Genomic DNA, 25,661 nt, shown 5'->3' on the forward strand with positions numbered 1-25,661 from the left:
ATCTGGAGTTTTATATCTGTGCAGGCAGCTGCTGCTAGTATGAACCTTTGGCGAACCAGATAATTTTTTACACTTTGCGAGATGGATGTGCTGTTGTAGTTAGAACATCTTTCCCCCTTCCTCCATTTATCAGGATGTAGCCAAGCAGGTAGAGTTGTGATTAAACTGTTTTTTGTTTTGTTTTTACAATCCACTACTTCCAGAGCATACTAAATAGGACTGATGCATTTTTGTGATTTATGCTAAACCTCACACTCAAATTACAGTGTAAGTGATCCTTCTGTGAGAGAGGTGGAACATATTGGCAACCTTAAAAATGAAGATACCATGCAATTAATCCTCCGTATTAAAAAGGAGACCTCTTTATGCTCACCCTTAATTTGGAGAATTAACCTGCCTGCCTCCCTGTTAAGCCGGGAGAATTTGTCCAAGCCTTCATTATTGGGGAGCCACATGTATAATGTAGCAGGGAGAAGATAAAGCACCGCATCTTATGAGTTGAAAATCCACAGGCCAAGTTAATATTATGGATCCGCTGGGATGCCCTCGAGTAGCCTCCCTAAAACTGTTTGCATCAGGCCTGCTCCTGAGCGCAGAGCAGCAAGCCAGCCAGACTCAGTAATAGCCTACGTTTTGTTAATTCACAAGTTTTCTTGGCAGTCTTAGGCTAACACTCAATCTGTGCACATATCCCTATCTGGCAGGAGGCTCAGTGCAATTAGAGATGAAACTGACTGTTAACTAGGTGTGAGACGCTACTGCACAGCATCTCCTGCACAACCTACCAAAGCAGTGAATTACAGACGAAACAGGAAGCTGTTCTGAAAGAAGTGGCGCTTCTCCTCATCATCATACACACATAGTCACAGATAGAAATGTAGTCTTTAATAAATTGGCTGACTTTTTTCAGTTGCTGGGCGTCAACAGCATGTTGCATCAGCAGGGAAAAGCTAATTTTTTTTTATTGTTAGCCTACTACTTACAATGTTACTTCTTGAATCCTCACAACTGCAGGATTTCACAAAGATTGTGGGTTGTTTTTTTGGGGGAGATACTCAAATTTTCCTCCAGCATAAATAAACAAGTTTGTTTGATGGAAGTTGGAAGAAAAAGCAGAGGAACAGCTCAACTGGAAAGAAAGTTTCTAACAGGCCTCACTTGATTTAACAAATGAGCTCCTTTTAGTTTCCTTACTGGGCTTTCAAGCCCTTAGTGACTTCAGTTTATATGAGTCCAGGGTACCATCATCATATTCTTCTATCTGCTGGGCAACTACTTAAAATATACTGGCATACTGAGAACAATGATTTACAAGCAACACCAAACATCCCAAGTGCCCATTTCATTCTGATTAATGAAAGGAACATTAGTCAATGATAAAGAAAGACTAATGACACCTATACACAATACAAATTCATCGCACAACCATTGTGTAACTGCACGCATTATGTGTAGTAGTGACATGTACTTTGGGAATTTTATATAATCATGCTAACAACCTGTAAAGTGTTTGCTATTTAGGCTTAAGTGTGATAGATTTAAAACAATTAAGTTATGATTTCATTCATTTGGAGCCAATGAAAAAATCTGAATAACGCCAGCACTGTCAGGTGAAAACCTCCTATCTCCACTTCTGCTGACTTTCATAACTTCATTTTATGAATTAGATCTTCCTCTTTGTGTGGAAGACCATTGCAAAACAAAAGAAAAAAAAGAAAAGCAAAAACAAAATATGCCCAACATCAGGATCAGTCACATTTGATGCATGTTTTTAAATCACTCAAACTTTTATGTTCACAACTTCTGTTAGAAACACACATTCTGAGCACTTGGATCTGTCTCCAATTTCCCACCTTTATTGGCTCTCATGATTGTCTTATTGAGTTTACTAAAATACATACTGTATTTATATGTGGCACAGATGTGCCAAAGGGGTACATTTTAGTAGCCGTTTACCGACTTGAAGTACAGTGTGATTCAGAGCATAGAATAGTGTTTACAGATGTGTCCTACAAATGTCAAGAGTGTCAATGGACAACAGCATGTGGATGGAAAAATACCCTACAACCGCAACATTGTTTTAGTTGTAAATATAGCCTTGAAAGTCCTAGCCACAGCATTGTTTCTTCTTTTTACACAAGCGTTACATTTTTTCCCTAAATTTTCTGTAAGCCGATTTGGACCTGAGCCATTTATGCTGCACTGTGGGTTCAGAGGCATTCCACTGGAAACAGTAAACATTCCCATTGGATTAATTACCAACTGCTTTTCCCCCAGCTCTGTCTGCTTCTTGTCAAAAAGGAAGATTAACAGTAGATTGAACTTTGGTCCACATGTAGACAGACTGCCTGTCAGGTCTCATTAAGAGCGTGAGGAGGCCAGCAGGAGCAGGTGTTGTAGGATGTTGAACAAATGAAAAAGGTGGTCGTCTGAAGGAAGAAGTCAGATTAGGTAAAGGGCCAAATTCGAGCACCAATTGTTTTACTGTCGTCTCCAGTATTCTTGATGCGTTTCCCCCATTTTCATCAGTGAAAATGTATTAATGCAATCACAAGATTGACACTTTTATTTTTTAGTGGTGTCTGTTGGAAGCCTCATTTTTTTTATCCACCTTCTAGGAAAAACAGCTCTGATGCTGAGTTGCTAATGGTACTCGATATAAATGTTTCAGGCTGCATTTGCCACCCACGTTATTGCCGGTTTAAAACACAAGAGATGGACCTTAAGGGGATGAGATACCAATTGGCACATATTTCACAAATTACAAAAACATTCAATCCTCCTATGCGGCAGCACTGAGCATCCATGAATCAAAGTCTTATTTTACGACTTCTCCCGACCCCCTTACTTACAATAAGTTTCCTGTCAGTTGGCATTCTTTAACTCCATCTCTCCTGTCTTTTATTTCAACCTACATCTCAAAATCTGTCAGCAAGACAGATTAATATTTCACAAACAAGGAATATGGTCAAGAGGAAAAAAACAAATGAATTAAAATGACTGTAGATCACTTACAAAAATATTTTTTAAATCTCCAACAATAGCAGGAAAGATTAAAATACAAAGGAGAATTATTTAAATTCATGGGGGTATACATTTTTTAAAGATAGATAATAACTTAGAGACACATCACATCTAGGTTCATCCTGATACATTATTCATCGGAAGTTGCTGCTGCGAACACAGCACTGCTTTGCATATGCCCCTCAAAACTTGAAGCTCCTTTTCATTCAAACAATAAATCCTTGATTGTTCATCGTGTTAAAGATGCAGCTCTTCAAATAAATTTGCCATCGTTAATTCCTAATTTGATGCAAGGCAGGCACCCATCTCAGATGGACACGTGAACCTTTCACGTCTTATCTCTACATTATCATTTTCAGTCGCAATTTAGCCTCATTGTATGTGTTCCGTGTAGGGACCAGAGCACCCCATGCTCTACATAACATATCCATTACTGTACTCAGTAATTTAAATAGCAGCCATTGTTTTTCTGCACTTTTTATGACACCATCATAAGCACTTATCCACCTCAGAAGGAGCCCAGGCTGCGGGAGGCTTCTAGTGAAATTAAAATAATTAATAAAAGATAAGATGGAAGAAAATGCTGAACTGGGATTCCGCCTGAAATCTCAGCAAAGCAGCAGTTATGAATCCAGGACAGAGGCCACATTTCTCGCCACCCTTGACACAGCAGTGAAAGGGTGTTGATAATTTGACCCGGCAGCTCCTCAGTCAGGTCACGGTCAGGTCCTCTGGACTCCTGGTGGGGGAATGCTGCCTGACTTCCTGGAGATTAGATTTGGATCTTTGGTCAACAGTGTGTGTGATGTGGGGGAATGTGATGGATGACTTCTCCCTGGGTAATATGACAAATTAATCCACTCTAAGCCACAGTGAATACTGATCTTCTCTTTCTTGCTTGCGTTACATCGTTGTGATATACATGATTAGATGGGGGCTGCAGCCCCTGGGGGGTGGACATATTTGACAGGTCATGGGGCTCCTGCTCACTCCATTATCAGTGCGCTGGGTGGTACATTGTAATCCAGTGCAATCCTACTTCCAGATGTTTCTCTTGTACTCTCAAGCTATTGTAAGGAGTAATTTCATGCTTCAGTACCTTGCCTAGGTTCTCGCTTCATTTACTCCACCAGTGATGCCTTTTCCAATTGATTTAATTTATTTAAATAGATACTCTATAGTTAAGGCTCATCATTTTCATTTGAATCATGAATTTCTTAGGAGTATTTATCAGAGTTCTCTTTACTTTTTTTTTACTTTTTTTTTTAGATGTCCTCATCACAAGACAACCTTATTTACTGTAAACTGCAGTGATCAATTAGCCTGGGAAAACCCTGACAACCTTCTGGCAAATTTGAGATTTGCTCTGCAAGTCAGTCTGGCCAAGAGCCCATTCAAGACCATTTCCAATTTTTCCAAATCGAGGCACCAATCACAACCGTTGAGGCAGGCTTTACACCAATCACAACCATTGAGGCAGGCTTTACACGATGATGATAGCACAGCGAAGGTGAGCAGCTTTTTGTTTACATTCAACATGACGGCCAACGAAGTGCAGCAATCCGTTGATACCGCTGTCGCTGCTACGTCACCTGGATCGTTGGTCTGATTGGTTGAAGGACTATCCAATTGCGCCCACAGGCATTTAAGCAACGTCCGTTGGTGATGCCCCTTTGGAAATGAGCTGCGAATGAACCTAACACACCCACTCTCAGTTACAACTGAGAAGGGTCTGGTGTCAACCAGGCTAGTGATCAATACTTTATTGTAGCAGGAAACATAACTTTTGGGTGTGTGGGAGACAAAATCTAGTAAAAGTTATCAACTTTAAGATTTTAATAAAAATCCAAACCCATTTTTGATAGTATTTACATATAGTAGTTGGTGGATTCAAATTGCCTTCACATGCAAAGGGGAATGAAAGGAAACCGTGCAAGTTTAATTTTATCTTACGAATAACAACCTCTTTCATTGTGAAGCAGCAACAGGAACAGCAATGTATTATTAATATTCATCACTGTGGTTAACGATGACTCCAACCAAGGTGTCTACATAACAAGCTAACAGTCCTGTTGTTCATTTTTTCATGAGCGAATAATTCTACATTTTTTGAAGAAAGTAAATAGAACAAGAAGCAGCTACAGCGAGCTGTTCGCAGAAGAGTTGCAGGTGACAAACACATCTAAGTTCTAACAAGGTAACCAACTTTACGGTGTCCAGATTATTTGGTTGCACGATAAACAGATATACCTGCTGCTTTTCTGACAAAAGTAGCTGCTAGAGGAGAGTTTGCTGTAGTATTAAACTGCAATGGCTGTTACCAGCGTAACCATTGGTGGTCAGTTCTAAACAATCTAATGTAAATTGAAATGAATATTTTTTTTTTGCTGAAAAGATGTTAATATAAAAACAAATACATAGGACACATATCCACAGTTTAAGGAGAGAGCTCTTGTCCCTTTAAGATCCCATTGGAAAATTAAAATAGACTCGACACTGGAGGAGACAGTGTCAGTGTCATCAGCAGCTATTTATCACTAGCTCTCTTTAACCAATCACAGGGTTGCTTCAGTTTCACATGTCAGGCTGAGCCTCATGGCTGTACCACCCTGTGGCCTCATGCTGAATTTTAATTATTGTGAGTGGCCTGATGGAAAAACATCTTTCTCCAGCTGACACAGTGATGACACCCTCTTTGTTCTTCCCTCTGACTGCTTCTATCACGCTTTTGCCTGACAGTACATCCTGTGTTTTTGGTGGACGTCAACCAAAATCCACTTCCCGTTTCTTGGAAATGTTAAGAGGTCATGGTAGTGAGGATGAGCAGATTGTTTCTCAGAAGAGAACATGCACTATACAGCCCTTCAGCTTGTACTGGCTTTTACAGTCAGCTAATCAGCCGTTGACGGTGAAAAAGTCGTAACGGGAAACTGCCCAAAGCTGCAGGCACTTCTGACATTCTGCTTACGGTCTGAAGTCATTAGCTGTTTACTCTATTCTTCAGTTTTTTTTGTTGCTTATTTGCTTTGGAGGATCTGTAAGTGGTTCTAATGGGGAAATAGCTTTGTGGATGGGCTTGTTCCTGAATGACAAACTGCTTCTTCAATATGACAGTGGATGGTTGGAAATCAGTCTGTGAGAGTAGGTCGAGGGTACTCCTGTGCAGCTGCACACAAGGACACTGTGGACAGAATGTGCTATTCTATTCTCAAGGTCTTCCAAGTGTCTTCATCGCAGGATTTTTTGTCCACTCAGTCATTGTGTGTTCATGTTTTATATTCCTCCACACCTTGAATGAAGGTACCGAGCTTGCTTGCTTTGTCTCTTTTCTCTGGCTCTGTGGTTGTGAAGGCAAGCTGGCAGCAGATAGTTGTTTATGCTGTGCACATTCCACTTGTATTAATCTGTTTTTTTACTACTGTCACAGACATATGGAAAATACCATGTTACGGTCTGTATAGGAAGGAGGCAACACTGCAACACTCAAGATGTGCGTATTACTTTACACCCCTGCACAATGAATCAGGGATAATCACTCGTTTACATTATGTTCTCCTGTTTATCAGTCAGTATAACCCACTCTGTGCCTCATGCTGTCTGTTTGTAATGCATATACTTTGCATCTAAAGTATGTATATCTTTGCTCTTTGTCCAATGACACCTTGATTTCCTCCTTCATAATCCCGTTATCTCTGATTAAACTCAATGATTACAAATTGAGTATCCAGTGATTCATTTGTCTTTGAGGATTTAACATTTTTTTTCCATCGACTTTTCATGGTAATATGGCTCCGAATTGCTTAAACTTATCGTCTCACTCTGTGAAAAACCTCACATAGCATTCCACTGCATCACAGTCTCCAACGCAACCTCTAATCTGCCTGTTGCTCCTGCAGATAACTTTAAGCTGTCATGCTTTGTAAACAGCACTGAATAATAAAACATAATTCTGACATATAAGTAGACCTCCCTCTTCTGGTCCCCGGAGGACAGACACATATACTGAGGAAAATTGTTTTCCAGAGTATCTCCAAGAGTTTCCTGCACCGTTTTTCAAAGGGAAAACAAGCAGGAAACATCTGAGTTCCACAGTAAATAGGTTAGAGTTGTGCCCAATAGAAAAAAAGGCCTTTTAATCTTCTCAAGCAGTCAAAGATGAAGACAACAGAGGGAGGTCTGTGGGGATAACTAAGATATATTAACTATATTCTGCAGTATGGAGCAGCCTGAGAGTAAGCTGGTGCTTTGCGTTGAATCAAAATAAAAAAGGACATTTCAGGGGCCCATCAGCAGGCCATGCAAATAATTCCCCCCCAATCATGTGGTTGGAGAAATTAATGAATATAGGACTGTGGAGTGTTTTTGTCATTCCTACTGTGTGTGACAGTGCTATGGAATATGACCACAATTCATGGACATCGGAAAAATAGAACAATATTCCTAAGTTTTGTCTAGTTTGTTTGTGTCACCACTTTGCCATTTTTGTCTTCACAATCAATGCCAAAGAAATTCCACAGCATGACAAAAGCTGTAATATAACCAGTTTGAAATTTGATTAACAACAATAGATTTCGATTGGTGCTTTTATAAAGTACAATAAAAGATAATGTGTCCATCTGCACTGCATCTTTTTACACAAATAATCAATCATACTGTATTGAGAGCTCTAAACACAAAGAAAGGAAGAAAAAAAAAAAGGTACACAACAGAACGGCAGTTAGCTGCCAGTGTGTGAGATTGGTCGGCTTTTCCAGAGCGGGGATGGACACCTAGGAGTGGAGTAGACGGCCGACTGAACAAATCTCCGTGATTGCCTGTTTCACTGCCTGCTCCGTCTCCGAATGACGGGGTAGACAGTATGGAGAGGTCTGCCTCTGATGAGGTATTAAGGCCGTGGCAATTCCATTTGCACCACACAGGGAGGGAACTACTGCATTAGCACAGCATGCAGGCCATTACCACTGATGCCAGTGTCTTTGAAGTTAAATTACAATCATTATGATTTTAATCTGTGTGGTCAATATGTTGGAACTCTCTAGTCAGATGACACTTATGTTTGGAAGTTGACTTGCAGACTTCTTCTTTCTAATAAAAAGCATACATTATAAGGGTTTATAATGTTTACCTATTATGCTATTCATTGTTAGTAAATGTAGGGCTTTATCATTCAGTAGGAAGTCAATAATAAGAACAGCTTTTGTGCTGCTTGATTGTGAAAAAATAATTGTAGCTTTTATTATTATTATTATTATTATTATTATTATTATTATTATTATTATTATTATTATTATTATGTTGATGACAAGAAAACTCATGGTAGGCTCACGACCATTGGGCAGCTAGCTCCTGAACTGAACCAACTATTAGTGTTTAAAACAGTAACGTTAATACAGCGTGTCAGAGGAATACAGCGTCTCCTGCAGTGGGGCATCAGAGGCAGAGGGACCGCAGCGTTCGCTAACGTTAGCTTCTTGTCTCATCTGGGGTGTGATACATTTATCAAAGTCAGTGTGCGCAATGCTATTTTACAATAAACTGCCGTCATATTTCACGGGACCCGCGTGAGTGATTTCATGTTCCAGTTTTTCAGCCTCAGAGGGGAGAGAGAGGGCGGCTGACTGTTCGCCTGAGATCAGTAGAGCAGACGGCTCTGCAGAGCCGTGTATAATTACGACTTTGACATTTTTTCACAGCTGATGGAGCAGCGGTGCGCCGCTGCTACATGCATATAGTGGAAACCCTGTGCGTGCGAGTGCGATGCTGATGTTGCGCAATGTTAATCATGCGGCGCCCAAGTGCATTTAACGGCATAAAAATCGACATATGTCAGACTGACCGGCCGGTCGCCAGTCATGGCCGATCACGTGAAAATCGGCCAATTCCGGTCACCAGTCGGTCAATCAGTGCATCTCTAGTATTCTACTCAACATGGTACAGTCAAGTTTCCTCTTTAACGAAACCCATTGGATGTACTCAATTCCTGTCTAGTTTGGTCCCATGGCCAGCAGTAATAAGAACAGGAGCTGATACAACAAACCGTGGGTTAATTTAAGTTGTATATTAACAAAAAAATTAAAGTATTAATACATGAATTGGTTTTGGTCATTTCATCATTATGTGAATGATGACAGTATGCATACTGAAATGACTCAAACTTTTTTTTTACTACTTTTGTCTGCAGGTTAGCATGCTATACTCATGTATGTTTACTATGCTAACATATCTCGGCCACAGAGGCCTGTTTCACAACTAAGACTACAGAACTATTGGAATAAATAACAGATCAGCAGTGTGCAACCTACTCTTATAGAGCAACGACAGAGCCCATGGCCCTAAATTAGTGACTTATTCATTAATATAATAAGTATAAAATAACCTGCTTCGAGGCATCATGGTCACATTACTTTGAAAACTACATCAAAAATGTATATGGACCAATATATCATCAGATATCCTGTATAGCTCTAATAGTGATACAAATGCTGCTTCTTATACTATGAGTAAAAAGTCAAAGCACATTATGCCAGATGAGGATATAAACCAGCCAAAGGGATATTAGTGATCTACAAAGCATTAATAAACCATGCATTACCTATCAAAGCTATAACTTGCAATAAACCCTTATTAGAAATAGTGACCAATTCATTTTATGAGCCGTGGTCAGAGGCACTTCGTCATGTTGAAAGTGCTGAAATAAATGTGGCTAACATCCATCTTTAATGAGGAAAATGTTGAAATCCACACGGTTTTCTATTATTTCAAGGTAGATGATGCAACCTCGTGTCCTTTTTGTCCACTGCCCTCAAGCCATATTTCTGTTCTAGTTATGGCGTTTCATCATGTTTGATGGACAGGCACAACATATTTCCTTTATGAATAAAGCTATCTGTCAAACTGCCAGTCGCCCACTGAGTTAGCTGACTGATAGATTTAGATGCGCGTTCCCTTAATAGCAACAGTCTCTCGTCAGTGACACAGTATTCACTCGCTCGCTCTCCATCTTTACCCCCCTCCTGCTTGCTTATTCCTTCCCTCTATTTGACATAGCCTTGAGCACAAGCACCTCATTTACTTCCGCCTTAATGAAGGACACAGACAATCAATAAGTGCTAATAGCATGAGGACTACAGATGAGCGCATATGTGCTCATCAATAGCAAACAGTGGGCTTGTTACCAAAGCACAAATCCTGAAAATTTCATCTTACTTTTAGCGCTTTTATTACACGGTGGCGTGTCCATCTCTGTGATGGAACAGGACATCTGATCTGTAGTAATTACATTTCTGTTAAAAGCAATCCTCTTAGTCTTTTTGAAGCTTTCATCACTTTGAAAAAATAAATAAAAATGAAAATGGGATCCCACATGAATACAGACTGCTTGGATAAGAAGACGTATACTAACACTACAGTCAGACAACTTCTTGACGTCTTTTCAGAGCATGGCTCGTTATTTCTCCACCTGTCTGTGGAGAGACTGTTGCTGTGGGGTGACGCTCAGGGCCCAGCTGGGGGTAAATGACATGCTTGAGCAGGTAGGCAGGCGCTCTCCAGCCATCCTCTTATCAGCTCTGCCGCAAGCTCCATGATACAGAGTTTTGCGAAGGGTGTGGGCGATGGGCGTTGGTGGGGGGGCAGACAGCATCAGCAGCCGTGAGCAGGAGCGATGACTCAATTCCATAGTGCCCTTATCTTATAAGGTATGCGAGCAGGATGCAGGTATAAACATATACGTCAACCTCATGGCTGTATCCATGCAGTTTCAAGGCTTCAGACATATTCTCGAACATCCCACTCATCCTTTGAAAAGTGTCCTAGACCCTCGGCTCTGTTGGCTTTTTGTCATTATGCTCTATTGTATTCACTGCCATCGTGTTGGCTCGGCTCCAGACACAAAGAAAGCCTCGAGGATAAAACTACACGTTGCTGCTGCAGGGGCATTATCATTAAAGATCCCCAATTCTCTCATCCTTTAAACATTGGCCCTCCTTTTATCTGTGGGCGACTGTTGATCCATGTGACTTCACAGTGAGGAATACCATTTCCTGATAATATAATCCCTTCTCCGGTCCAGACCGGGTATCTCTTATATTCATGTCTCTCCCCAGGAGAGTCTGACACACAGCCTCATAGTTTCTAGGTTGAATGCATCCCTCGTCCTTATCACTCCCTCCATATTGTGATTCTGATGCACAGGGATGGTGGGAGGATTGGAGAACTGTGAGTTTTGGGGAGGGTGTTGCTGTGCTATCTGATTAAAACAGGAAGTGTAAGAGGTCAGTGAATTTAGTTAATCCTGAAAAATTTGATTGTTGCTCAATTGTTAGTCGCAATGAAAATGATGTCAGATGTTCCAGGACATTGTGACATTTTGAAGTGAGTTGTAGTTTTACAGAATGACTTCTTAGGTGCTTTTCATGTAGTCATCAATATTCAGAGCAGACAGATTTCTTTCACCGTTCTGTCAATTTATATATTTTTTGTTGAAGCTGAAGTTACAACTGCAGAGGTTTAAGTGAAATTCCCTTTGGCTATCTAATCCTCTGACTGCTTTCACAAACCGGCATTATTTTGGCATTTTTCTGAGACTGAGGGATAGGATGACATGCTCTTAGAGGTGTGAAATGTTCATTGAAACTAAAACGGAAACAATTTCAATCTGTGCCTGGCCTTGGTTGCGACCTGGTTTCCAAATGAAGCAGATACACAAATGCAAGTCAGAATTTGAACAGGATGAGACTACAAGTCTATTCGTCACAGTATGCATCAATGAAACTTCTGGGTAATCTGACTCCTCTTTCAGCTATTGTTAATGTGAAACGGGAAGCTTCAGCTACACAGAAAAGCGTAGGTGGAAACAAAAGGTTATACTAAATATTTCTGAGGTTTTGGAAGTTGCTGCATCAGCCATAACCCATTAAACAGTGATTCAATGTAGTTGACTGTGTTTTTCTACTTACTAGGCAGGGGTCAGTGGATGAGGTGGACTGCACTCCACAACCCATCATGGATATTAACTGTCAGCCATTCCCCCATCCCACAACCTCCTGTCCTCCTGGCTCCTGCTCCACAACGCCCACCTGTGTCTGAGCTGTGTCACCTGGGACTCGCTGGCTGTTGACAACATGATGGACTACAAATACAGCCTGCTGGGCTCCACAGTGGACAACTACCGCAAGAGGCCGTTGCTCCTGCAGGTGGACAACACGCCCATGAACCTGTTTGCAGTCCTCGAGGTGAAACGGGAGCTGCCGAGACGCTGGAGCTCCCTGGGCTGCTTCCGCAAGATCCGCCTCTACAGCGTCCTGTTCGGCCTGGCCGTCTCGTTTGTCATCATGGCTTCGTACATCTTGACAGGAGACAAGAAGGGTCTCCTTCTCACCCCTTCCCCCTACCACTTCAGCAGCCTAGTCAGCCCGGGACCTTATGCGTTCAACCTCTCCTCAGTCAAGGACTATGCACATATCAAACTGGTGGTCAAGTCCATCACATCCAAGGTGGAGTTTCGCAGCAGTCGACAGCTCCCAGAGCTAAAGGCACTGGTTAACAGTGAGCCACATGTGAGTAGACATATTATCTGTCCTCATTTATTCAAAGAGATCTTAAGGACACAATTTCTATCCAAAAATGTATTTAGTTATTGCTGTAATTAGTACCTCAGTGTTTTATAGTGTAAATGTTATAGTATCTCTATTTTAAATCATAATACAAGCATGGCCCAGTGTGATATTAATCTCTTTTAATTGACAATCACAGATGTGTCTTGAAGCGTAATTAAATGCTAAGTGAAAAGGTGATTTAAATTAGTATTCGTGCCTACATGCCGTCTATACCGGGTTCAAACCAGCTACACAGTTGCAATTTCCCACAGCAGTTTAAAATTTAAATTTATAAAAAGAAAAAAAAAAGAAGAGATAAAACTGCTCTGAAAGCCTTGTAGAACACTTCATGTCACACCAGATAATTGCATGTCTCCACCATTTTCTTTTTGCAGAAGGGATTTAAAGTTCAAAGTCATCTCACAGTCTTTCAACACGTGTCCGTCTCACCTCAATGCCTGGTTCAATTAATTGTTAATCCTAATGATAATGGCTTGTGTGAGTGCTACTTGCAACAAAACTAATTTTTTTATTGAACCAGCTAATGAATAGGAGAGTGTGGCCATGGGACAATCAATACCATGTCTGTGGATGGATCCGGCATTAATTATCCTTAAAGTAGCTGTGTCTCACACAGGCTGTGAGCGAGTCACAGTAATGTCCGCCTTTGAAACACGGTCTCACTCCGCACTCGTAAAATATGGATGTTTGGACAGTGGCTGAAGTAGTATGTAAGGCCGAAATTCAGCGCAGGGAGGCTGGTTGGGGTGGTGGATGGGTCAAACACAGGACTTTCACCCAGGAGAGCGGGGTGTCATGTTTCCTAAAGTCGTTTTCTTCTTGTCCTAAACCCAACAGCCCAATTCTTCCCATGTGCCACAGAAACGTAAGCCCACCCACGACCTTTTCCTTAACATAACTGCATCAAAAAGGGACGCCAATAATTGACTTTAGCGTCAATAACAATGACAAAGGCACCTGACCAAGCGTCCGTATTTTACGAGATGGGAGTGAGAATCTGTTGGCCTTTGTCGTGTTTGATCACCAAAAAACACTTGTGTAACGCAAACAGAAAAAGACTGTCGGAAATGTGTTGCCTCACTTCTACTGTTGAACGTGAATCTGTTTTACACTCCCAGGGCAGACTGTTCGTGTGTGTTCATGGACACACTGCTGTAATAAAATGTTACAAATGTACTTTTTATTTTGTTTTGTTTTTCTTGAATCCAGCACATTGGATTTGGAATGAAACAATGTGTTCACATCCATACTGGGTAAACCGTAAAGGACTTATAGCTCTTTTTAGGACAATGATACAAGTTTGAGTTTTTATGCCCAAACCGGGAATGTTCTTGACTGGCGAAGTCAGTGGCCTGACCTCAATCCAACTGATCATGTATTTCTGCTGAGGACCAGACTGATGGCAAAAAGTTCCCAAAAATCATGACTTTATTTAAGTTTATTAACTTGTCTAATAACTTTTTTTTGACTGGAAGGTGATTAGCTTCCATTGTGCAGCCATAGCAATGATAATTTCAAGGGTTTACAGAAGGCTTTGTCTGAAATGCTTTATATATTTGGGAAGTTCAGTGACTCAGAAGCTTAAAGCAGCCTGCTTTCTTTACCATTACAGATGTTTTCTGCCATCCCCCGGAAATTCCTGCCTGGTGTCAAGAACCCCTGCTGGTATGAGGAATATACTGGGAATATTACCTCAGACCCATACAGGACAAACTTGTATGCACGCTATTCAAGGCGCTTCCGGACAGTGTTTCAGCACTTGAGGAACACTTTTCGAGAACACTTGTTTCACCGCGATGGGAAACCCTACCGCATGCGATGCCTTCCTTATTTCTATATCATCGGCCAACCAAAGTGTGGCACAACGGACCTGTATGATCGACTGAGGCTGCACCCGGACGTGAAGTTCTCTACTTTCAAAGAGCCACACTGGTGGACCCGCAAGAGGTTTGGTGAGTAAAGAAAACTAAAATTTGCTGTGGTAGAGGCCTTCAGGCAGGTACACGATAGTGAGAGCCCCAGAACATTTAAAGTGTGAAATGTGACTCTGACAGTATATTATTTTGGCAAAATCAGCTCAGAGGGCTTCAGAAAAGCACTCCTTGACAGACGTTTCTAAAGGGTCAGCCTCAAAGGCAGGCCTGCCTGTTTCATGAGCATTATTAAATGTATCTCCTGTATACTTACTGCCATCATATTGCTAAGATATGTTGATTGTAGTAACAATATTCCATAATTTAAACACATTTCGGTATTTAATTGGGGGAGGGTTGGGGGGAGTCCTTTGTCTGAATGTGTCATGAATTAAGTATCCCTGGTGCACTCTCCCAATGCAATTAATGGGTCTTGAATATTCAAGACCCATTTTGTTCATTTTGTTTACAGCTCTAATGTTACATTTATGTTCTATTTTGCCTCCTACATTCTTTTTCAGTTTCCCCCTCCTGTGTGCTTTTACACCATCATCTGCCTCTTAGCAGTGCAACATCTCCATTTTGATACATTGATGGTTGAGCTCATGCGGTGGCTGTGCTCATTAATGGCCTTAACTAGGACAATACTCAGAAAGATTATCTTGGGCATAAGATTTTTCTCTGTGGTAGAAATGACTTGCTCAGGACACACGTAAAACACCGTGTCCTTGCACACTTTAAACCCACATGTGTGGGCGCACTGTTTCCTGCACTGGTTTAGCAAACACTCACTCCTTAAAACATCTTGCCACCATGAACTTTGCTTCCTTAAGCTTCTAGTTCTTGCTCTGTTTTACACCTTTCTGGCTGCCCCCTCTTTGCACAGTTGATTCTATACTCTTGTTTAAAAGAGTAACAGAGCAATCATACATGTATTTAATTAGATGGAAAATCATTTTATTTTATAAGGAAGCAAACAAAATAGAGGCATACTTCAGCACACACACACACACACACACACACACACACACACACACACACACACACACACACAGTAATACTGCATGTAATTTTCTAAAAAAAAAAAAAAAAAAAAGAGATAAACCCTCAACTGCGTAGACATCTGGTCATAGGGCGGTTCTGTTATCTAAATGTGTGGATGCCATCATGTGTTTGCTTCACCATGTGCATCTGTGATGTTAAAAGAACCACCACAGATGGAATTAAAAGCTATGCGAGATCTGGGAGTGTGAGACTGTATTTGGGTGAGCTTAAAATCCTCCCTAAAGAAATTATATTTGACTTTAGAAGTGGGAGTTCGACCCCCCAGCAGATGACTATGGAGGGGCAAGGGATTGAAGTGGTAGGGGAGTATAAATACTTAGGAACAATAATAGATCCTAAGCTATCATGGAATTCCAACACTGATGCCATGTATAAAAAGGGTCTGCAGCGACTTTATTTCATGCGGAAGCTGAGACAGTTCAGAGTAGGGCTTTGACTTTTGCCCAAAAATCATATTCGAAGTTCGTTTGTTTATTAATATTTGAATATATTTGAATACTTATTAATACATATTTTGACCATTAAATGCCTTCAGTAAAACTTATATTGGTATCAAACTTTGTATAGGTTCTATCCACCAGAGGGCAGTGTATCAGTGAATAGGCAGGCAATGATGTTTTCAGAAGAAAAACACACTGCCACAACTGTTATTTTTTTACACTGGATACAGTATTGCCACGGAAAATATTGCGATACTATGCTGTATCGATTTTTTCCCCCACCCCTACTACGTAAGTGGTCTGATGTTTATACTTTTGTGCTGGTGTGTGCGTCGAACCAGCGTGTGTGTGTGTGTGTGTTAGAGTGAGAGAGTGACGGTGATTACCGGTAGCTTCAGAGCGAGTAAGAGTGAGAGAAACAAAGTGTCTCCCCTGTGCTTTCTGACCACGGTAAGACATCTGTAGCAGGAAAAGGTCACCCTCTCCTTGATTTTATGTTGTTTATGGAGAAGGAGAACCAGGAAATGAGTCGGAGGAAATGCAACACTACCACGCCACGGCCGAGCGAGAGTTACATTTTGAAATCTAAAATATTTAAAGCCTCGGAATCTGAATTGAAAACGTTTACAAACAAACACATTTACAAAAAACAATGGCCATAACAGGTTCGAATATTAAGGGCTGCCTAAGATTTGTTCGATATATCAATAATTTTTTAAATATTCGAATTATATTCAAATAACAAAGTTCGGAGTCGAAGCCCTAGTTCAGAGAGACATGATGGTCCTTTCCTCTTTTGTTGAGAGTATTTTAACTTTCTGCTCCATTGCCTCGTATTTGTCTTTGTCACTGACAAACAAAAATAAATTACACAGGATAGTTAACATGGCCAGCAAGATTGCTGGATATCCGTTAAATTCTCTGACCAAAGGACAAGCAATTTGCGGTGATGGGCTACATCCTCTATTCCAGGCGTACGACGTGCTGCCAACAGGCAGAAGATTTAGGGTGCCGTCCTTACAAACCAACCGGTCTCGCAAATCATTTATTCCTACCAGCATCACACTACTTAATAAATCAGGGAAAATAACTTGATCCTTTCTGTGTGATAATACTGCACTTTGGTATAGTATTAAAATGTCACTGATGATGTTGCACCTTACTATTGATAGCCCACTGGTGCTAATGATACTGCACTTTACTATTTTATAATGTAGAGATATTTGGTCCTGTTGTTGTCTGTGGTCTGTTGTCTGTCTGATGAGCTGTATGGTGCAAGATGCATTTTCGAAAGGATCAATAAATGTCTATCTCTGTAAACAAATCCAACCGCTCACTTAACTTGCAGATGCTTAATAGCACTGCTGCTTTGATTAGATGACTTTAGCCTAATGACATTTAAAGCATCTTAAGTCTCTTCTCTCAGATGTGAAAGATTTTTTTCTAAATCAAATGTAGTTGATAATTACTCCTCAGGCTAGCAGTAACACTTACAGATTCTAAATTTGTCTTGTGTTTTTGCTCCCAAAAGAAGGCAAATCATTATTCTCAATACCTACCAGGCTTTTTGTTTTCTTTAAAACTTAAACGCTCATTAGGACTCATGAATAATGGAAAATCGTCAACAGCTCAAGAGGCAGGCATCAGGAGTGTGAGTCAGTGTGTATGTATGTACGTGTGAAGAAATACTAGAAAAAAAAAAGTGAAGAGCAGCAGATAAACTGTAGAGGCGCTGATCTTTTTAAAATCTGCTTCCGATTATGAAATCAGAGCAGATTAGATAATGACTTTAGTTGAAAGACGTGAGTTATAGCGTGTAGATAATCTCATAATTCCCTTTTAAGAACAGCAGCTGCATTTTCACATCAGCGCAGCATGAGGACTCAACATTTAAAATGGCAATTTCTCAATGCGGAGGACTTATTCTTCTGCTCAGCAATGGCTGATGCATACATTTTATTTTGCCTGGAGTTATCGGTCTAAAAATTACTTAATGATTTTAATAATTTCACCCTGGGGTTTTGGCATTATACTTGTTGGAGGGAGCTACAAACATTTTCCGAAAATTTCATCCAAATTTTTGACACAAATATCAAAGGAGGTTTAACCGTGGCAGCCAAAACGATCCTTTTGAAGTTCATCCAGTTGCCGACGATGCCCCTAATCCGTTGCCACTCACAAAACATAACTGGTGGATTGATTAATCTGCATGAAATACCTTTTTTGATGTGTTGTGTTCAGTTTGAGTTGATAATTATTTGAACCTCATAAAAGCTGCGGGATGTGAATGAGTTGTTTGCCTTAATTTGTCGACCTTGTGCCTGTGTTTTCTGCAGCCTGTGATGTTGCGTAGCAGCAAATGCAGCTGTATCCCAAGGAAATAGGTCCTTCTAAGTTATTGTCCCCCCCCCTCATTTCCCATCCTTTCATCTTTGCTGCCACTTTCTTTCTCCCTCTCTCCCTTCCAGTGTTGCACTTAGAGCTATGTGCTGGTAATCAGCACTTTTCTCTTAAGACATCCTTTGAGAACACTCTGAATTCAAATGGTCTTGTTTTGTATTTATTTATTTATTTCATTCCCCTCAAGGCTCCACTCATCCAAAGCAGTGAAAAGGTGATTTGATGCAACCCGAGAGGAGCAGTTTGAATCTTAAACAGATGTGCCTTCCGTATACAGTGCCCATCAAGAAACACGGACTATTTGCAAATTGTGTGACACTTCAAATCATATAAAAAAGCAAAAGGGATGGGAAAAACAAAACCGAAAAAGACAAGCACCATCACACCTAGTGTAACCGTTCTGGATTAATAATGATGCAGGCTGTATGTCTGGAGAGTTTTCCTGCTAACTAGATAACGGTGTTTTACTGTGACACCATCAAAGCATCACTGAAAGTAACAGACACCTGAGCTACCTCATTATCCTTATCCTGCATGGATACTCCTAAATCCTACCCTGCATCTCCACAATATCCTGCCTAGTAAATTATTATACTGCGGACCACAACAGCTCAGATGGAAAACACATTTGCTGGTACTGCATTCAAAGCATTAACTTGACTTTGGCACCTAATTGGAAACGGGGAAAACTGAGCAGGGACGCTACTCCATGCTGAATTTGGATTGGATCTAAATTTTTATTAGGCCACTCCACAGTCAAGACAACACAGAAGCACTAATGACCTCCTTTAGTGTGATCACAGAAACACATGGAGAGGAGAGGGCAGGCAGGAACGAAAACATGCTTGATGGATACACAGGGATGTCAGGGCTAAAGATTCCCACCCAAACAATGTCTATCTTAATATTTATAGGCTCATAAAAGAGAAATATTTGTCTGTCTCTACTTTCTACCAAACATAAGATCTGATTACTTGCCAACTAAAGTAAACCTGCACTTGAGATGTAATTGTAACCCACAAAGTGTGTTTACCATCCCTGATTTCTCTTCTCCTACAGGTATCATCCGTCTGAGCGAGGGCTTTCATGATCGATACCCAGTGGAGGACTACCTGGACTTATTCGATCAGGCTGCTTACCAAATCCAGGGCAACCTCACAGCAAATGCCAGTGGAAGCCCCAGCCAACCTAACATCATCATAGGTAAGCAAAATGACAGTCAATAGTATTTACCACCAATGTGTGTATTTACTAAATACAGTATGGTTAAATGTAATACAATTATCATTTGCAATCCGTTAAATCCCATTGGAATAGTGCCTCACAAAAGACGTTTTTGAAGTACAGTAGTTCACTTGTTCCGTGTGAGCATCTCAGCATCAGATGTATGCACGATTCTTCCCATACGGTAACCAATGACCAGTGCAGAGGATAAGCTTAAAATAAATCACTGATGTTAAAAGCAACCAAAAACGAGGCGTGCAAGGGTCAAAGCCACATGATCCTGGGCCGATCCAAAGGATCTGAATCAGGGGGAAAAACGGGCATATTTGAATAGATTAGTATCAACTGAAATAAAGCCAATCAAATTCCAGTCCTTTCTTTCTCCAACAGGATGATTAGTCTTCTCTCTAGCTGGTCAAGTCATGTGAGTTTTAAGAGTTGCATTCTCCAGTTAAACTTTCACTTAAATCATAATTTATGCTTAATAATTTAATGGTTTTGAACCAGGACCTTTAGTATTTGAATCAAGTAGCTAGCTTGTCAGATTTAGTACACTACAGCTGTCATTTCAATGCATCAAAATAAATATTGGTGTAAGTATTGGATCAGACTGTGTATATATGGCAGATACCCAATATAAAAAAGCACTAACCCAATGCCTCTGGGAATGGGAATAAAAGACAAGCTCGAACTTGTGCCCCTTGTGTATAAAAAAAATAAATAAATCAACCACTGCCTAACACTGACTTTTGTCCAATCTAACCCTGAGCCGATTTTTAATTAACAATAGTCTTAAGATTAACTGTAACCCAAAAACTAAACGTCAAATAGAGCTTTTCACACTTAGCATCATGTGAAACTCAGCTACCCTTTGAGTGGCACACTAGGCCTCATCTGCATACGTATATTCCAATAAAGCACCTCTGATCTAGTTCAGAATGATTATCTTAAGAATTACATGGTAGCGGAAAGCAAGAAAAGGGAACAAGATAGCATCTCTCTAATCAGATCTCCAGGCAGTTTTAGTCGCACAAACATTTCCTGTTCAGTGTAATCTTTGCCTTCCTGTTTTGTCACATCATGTCAGAGGCCAGCTTGAGCCGCCCTCCCTCTGATGTATCATATTGGTTACTCAGGTCATGTATCAGCGCTGTGAATCTGAGTGAGAAACATGGCCTGACAGGACTCTGTGTCCCCTTCAGGCTGCAACCAATAGTGTTCCGGCTGCGGAGACCTGCCATTTGCCTGGAACTTCACTTGTAATCGTGCCTGCAATATAACAAAGCTGCTATTAAAGCAGCAGGTAGTGAGGCTGAAGCACAGACATGCTCTGTAGCAGCCACTCTCATTCCGGCTAGATTTTTAAGAGAGCCAGTCCTAAAGAGACACTCTAACAGCTTAATAATACTGGACTTCCTTCTGCTTCACTCAGCCACTTCAATGAAGTGCCATATAAAAAGGATCATTGTTTTTTTTTTGTGTCAGGACAGCAATAATATCCACAGCAGGGTGGAGAAGTCTTTCAAATCTCTGTCCTCTATCTGCATATCCTGCTCCCAGCGCCTCTGCTTCCATCTGTCTCTGTCTTTCCCCGTCATCCAAACACAATCTCTAAGAACTGCTCAGCCGCAAAGAAAAACTGATGTAAGTTTTCAACAATAGCCTTTTCAGACTGGACTGAGTTGGTGCATTGAGTGCAGCTTAGCATGCCGCCCTGTTTTGTTTTCCTCCTTAAATAAATAATCCTTGTAAAAGAATAAAAAAGAAGGGGGGAGGAGGAGGAGTGTGCCAAAGCTCCACTCAGTATTCACACCATGCCCTGGGAGAGCCCAGCAAGGTGCAGGCCTGTGGCCAGGATCTTGGGCTTCTGACTCTCCTCAACTGCCGGCCAACACCATGGGCCCACCGGTCTGGCTCTGCCATTTGTTTGCCCTAATACAGTCTCTCCCCGTGGAGCAAAATAAGCCCTTTTAATGGACACCGAGACCTTTAATGGACTTGATCACAGTGTGTATCATTTCAAGCATAACAACATTAGCAGCTATCCTGTTTCACTCTCATCGTTGTCATCACAGAAAATAGGTCCTGGCTATCATCCCTTTCTCTGAGGAAGGGAGGCCGATAAGGCCCGTGTTGTGTTCCCTCCAAATGCATCGCAGCTTTACTTCACAGATAAGAGGATAATGAAGGCACAGACAGCCTAATGAATCCTGGATATCATTTCTCAGCACAGCCTGATAAAGGTTCTGCTCTCAAATTGTTTGAGAAACGATGTCCTCTGACTTGTTATGAGCACCAGTACGGTCACTGTGTGAATTCCAGTCTTTCCACAATTTTACCCACAGCTGGATTTGCTGGATTTGTTTTTTTTGCCCTCCCTTTAGAATCTTTTGTTTAATTGACTTGTTGCGTTGCATGCGTGTTGGGAACATGCTGTGTCTGTTAGTTTCAGCCTTGATTTAAAAGCAATTATATAAAAGGAGGTTGAAACAAACTTCCATACATTTATGGCTTATTGGGCTACTGCATGTTTTTCTGAAGAAACTACTTGGGGTAATGTATCCATTTATATGGATTACATTACTCAATTACGATTACCCAATTAGCATATTCAACTACACATATCAAATACAAAGAGTGAGAAAAACTATGAAAATGTGTCTGTATGCATGTTCTGTCTCTGCATTATTGTAAAGTATGTTTATGATGGTCTGTGTGCATGTTTTTATTTAAAAAACTGTGGGTGTATTTTGCAGGAGAAGCCAGCGCATCCACCATGTGGGACAACAATGCCTGGGTGTATTTCTATGACAACACCACAGAGGGAGAGCCTCCTTTCCTTATCCAGGACTTTGTCCACGCCCTGCAGCCTAATGCCCGCTTCATCATCATGCTCAGGGACCCAGTGGAAAGGTGAAAGTGATCTCTGTTTTACTGCCTCCCACTGCATATCTGCACTAAAAATGCCTGGACCGATGGCGATCCAGCTCTGACACACACGCCGCTACCCTTATGCTTCTATCATAGCTGTTTACACTGCAGATACAGACAGATACTTTACCTGTTTACAGGAAACTAAAGACCTACTGTCACAAATGATGCGTTGCCTTTTACTGACCCCGGGTGCCACTTTTTTTAGTTTGTTTTTTTAGAGCTCATAGGTGCAAATGACGTCATACGCTTATTTGCTAATTAGTTGTATCATCGAGCATTATTTGCATAAAGCTTAGTGGTTGTCTGTTGCAGCGAGGGAGAGATAACTAAAGCAAAAATTGGTGAAAAACAAATTAAAAGCTAGTCCATCTCAAGCCGAAATTATACTGTCTGTGTGCGAGAGTGATTACGGCGTTAATGTCGTAATCAGGGCTTGGGTCGTCCACATGGCTTGAGTCTTGAGGAGTTGTAGCATTTATGCACTGACAGATAAACTGACTGCACTGCTACTCACAGCTAGAACATTACTGCCAACTTCATACTCATCGACACACACACAGCTCCCTCTCTTTTTCCCTGTCTCTCTCGTCACCGAACACTCGCTGTGTGCGCAACATGCATGGTGTGTGTGTGTGTGTGTGTGTGTGTGTGTGTGTGTATGTGACACTGTGCCGCTGTGTGCACAAACCACCATGCAACGACAATGTGGAACGCCCATGCCGATACTTTCCACATTGTTTTTATGTTCTTATGCTTAGGCCCTGCGCCTAAGCCGTATAATGGTAGGGAAAATCATGCATCCCTTTTAATTGTGATGCCTTTATCAGAGCCGTGGAGAACTTATTTTTGCTGTTAAGTGTTAACATTGATTTTTACTTCAGAGAATTTACATGCTCTCTATAATTGTTTCTGTCCTAATATTGAAATGTACTGTTGAAATGAATAATTGATATTGCTCCATTCACATTCCTATTTACTGTTCTTTAGTATAGTATTAACAATGTGTATGCATGTTGCCATACAAATTATTCTCAGAATCAATATCTTCTCCTTATCACACGTTTTTTTATGCTTGGAAGTTCAGTTGCCCATCATTTATATATCCAGCTGGAGAAAAATGCCCTCCGTTAAAACCGGTCATAAACTGGTTTTTATGACCACTTATTTGAATATTGCTCAAATAAGTGTATCGGTTCTAGGGAAACTGAACCCATGGAGAATACCCAATACTCATTTTAATGGCAATCACTTTCAAAACAAAAAAACTATTAGTGCAATAGCTATCCAGTCTAGTCCAAGGATTACTACTCAGTTAAGTCATTAGGTTCTCAAGACAAAAAAGAAATCTTGCAATTTTTGTCTTCACTTTGTGCCACAGAAAAAAAATTCTGAGATGTAAACATTGCAATCGCGCCTTGTTTACTGGAAACTACAATGCTCGGGGCCTTTGTTGCTGCAGGAAACAGATTTTTGATGCAAGACAAAATATGGGTAAAAACCGGTGTAAACCTGCTTCACTGAAAAATATCTGCAAACACCTACACGTTCACATTTGTTTACAGAGCATCTCTATTGTCTTGCAGGCTCTACTCTGACTACCTTTACTTTGGTATTGCCAACAAGTCTGCAGAGGATTTCCATGAGAAGGTGTCAGAGTCGCTGCAGTTATTCGAGGGGTGCCTTACGGAGTACACAATGCGCTCCTGTGTGTACAACACTACTATCAACAACGCCATGCCAGTGAGTGCACCCTCGCTTCTGCTTTTGTCTCGCAGCCCCACAGAAATCCGCAATTTAGCGACCTGCGTATAAGCTGGTGGGAAGAAAGAAATACAAAAGAGGAGTGAAAAAGACAGATGGAGTGAAATCCACACTTCATTTGCACATGCTAAAGCTTGCAGAGCAGACTATTCAAAGTGGATTGACAACATTATTGAACTATTAAACGGGGCAGTCTAGAGCCTATCTTTGTATTAGAAAAACAAGTTTACCAGTGGTGTGAACTTGCTTCTTACTAAAAAAAAAAAAAAAAAACCAAAGTCTTGTCAGCCAGTGCAGGGCCCCCAGTGTTGGGCCCCTGGACAGCTTTTCCCACTGTGCCCTGAAGCAGCTTGGCTGAGAGAGGGAGGAGGAGACCATCCTCTTTTGGCTCCTCCTCCAGGCTGCCTTGTACTCAGAAGTCCTCCTCTTCAACTGCCACTGACGAGCTTTATGGCCCTCTGGGAGCATGCTCAGTATTCGCTGGCCTAATTGTCCATCCACTAATATCTCCTCAGAGTTATTAGACCATGTGAAAAGCATTACAGCTGTCCTTACAGCGGTCTCTCATGCCTGTGGCTCCTCGATAAAAGTTTTAGAGCTCAGATTAGAGTCCGGGGAGAAAAGACAAATAAACACCACGAGCAGGAGAACACGATTGGCCTTTACTGTTGCACCAAATTAATTTAACAAAGCGAGGAGTTGCTGGCCTGGCTTGCAATTGTTTATTCTGAAAAGCCTTTCAGTTTTGCTAAAGAGGCAAAAGGACACAAAGACAATTCTTTTCCCATTAACAAGGTATTTTGTTTACGCCTACTGTTCTGCAATGATTGGTCACATGGGAATCTAAAAATCCATTTCAAAAACAATTAGGCTACCTGCAAGTACACTGTGGTGAAATCTGACAAAAGATCAGCAGCCAATTCATTTTTTTGGAATGTTATGACTTAATTTGGTTTAAATCAACAAAATGTCAAAAATAGTAAAAAGGACACCCATAAAGTTCCCGGAGCCCAAAGTGACATCTTCTTATTGCTGGTTTCGTCCGACCAAAAGCACAAAGAAAAAGTATGATTAAGGGATCACAATAATGGGCTGAAACTAAACATGTAGGCGTATAAAGTGAGCAGCTGGAGCACTGGCAGGTGGTGATGCAGGTTTCTCAATCTAGTCAACTACTCCCACCACAATACCAGTACATGTTCAATTCCCTCACAGTGCCTAGCATTACCCAGCCGGCCGTACCCATGGGGAAGATGAAAGAGAAAGCTGGTGGAATTCTCTCC

General features: G+C 41.1%; 1 protein-coding gene across 1 annotated transcript in view; it reads left to right on the forward strand.

Annotated features, from left to right (window-relative positions):
- Positions 1–25,661, forward strand: part of LOC114548070 (carbohydrate sulfotransferase 15) — a 40,093-nt gene that overhangs the window by 11,510 nt on the left and 2,922 nt on the right. Inside the window, exons 2-6 of the mRNA XM_028567768.1 lie at positions 11,985–12,581; positions 14,254–14,593; positions 19,519–19,662; positions 22,440–22,596; positions 24,201–24,357. Coding sequence (XP_028423569.1) covers positions 12,147–12,581; positions 14,254–14,593; positions 19,519–19,662; positions 22,440–22,596; positions 24,201–24,357 — 1,233 coding nt within the window. The 5' untranslated portion in view covers positions 11,985–12,146. The remainder of the gene's footprint in view (positions 1–11,984; positions 12,582–14,253; positions 14,594–19,518; positions 19,663–22,439; positions 22,597–24,200; positions 24,358–25,661) is intronic.

This window comes from Perca flavescens, chromosome 21 (genome assembly GCF_004354835.1).
Source record: "Perca flavescens isolate YP-PL-M2 chromosome 21, PFLA_1.0, whole genome shotgun sequence".
In the NCBI taxonomy this organism is placed as follows: domain Eukaryota; kingdom Metazoa; phylum Chordata; class Actinopteri; order Perciformes; family Percidae; genus Perca; species Perca flavescens.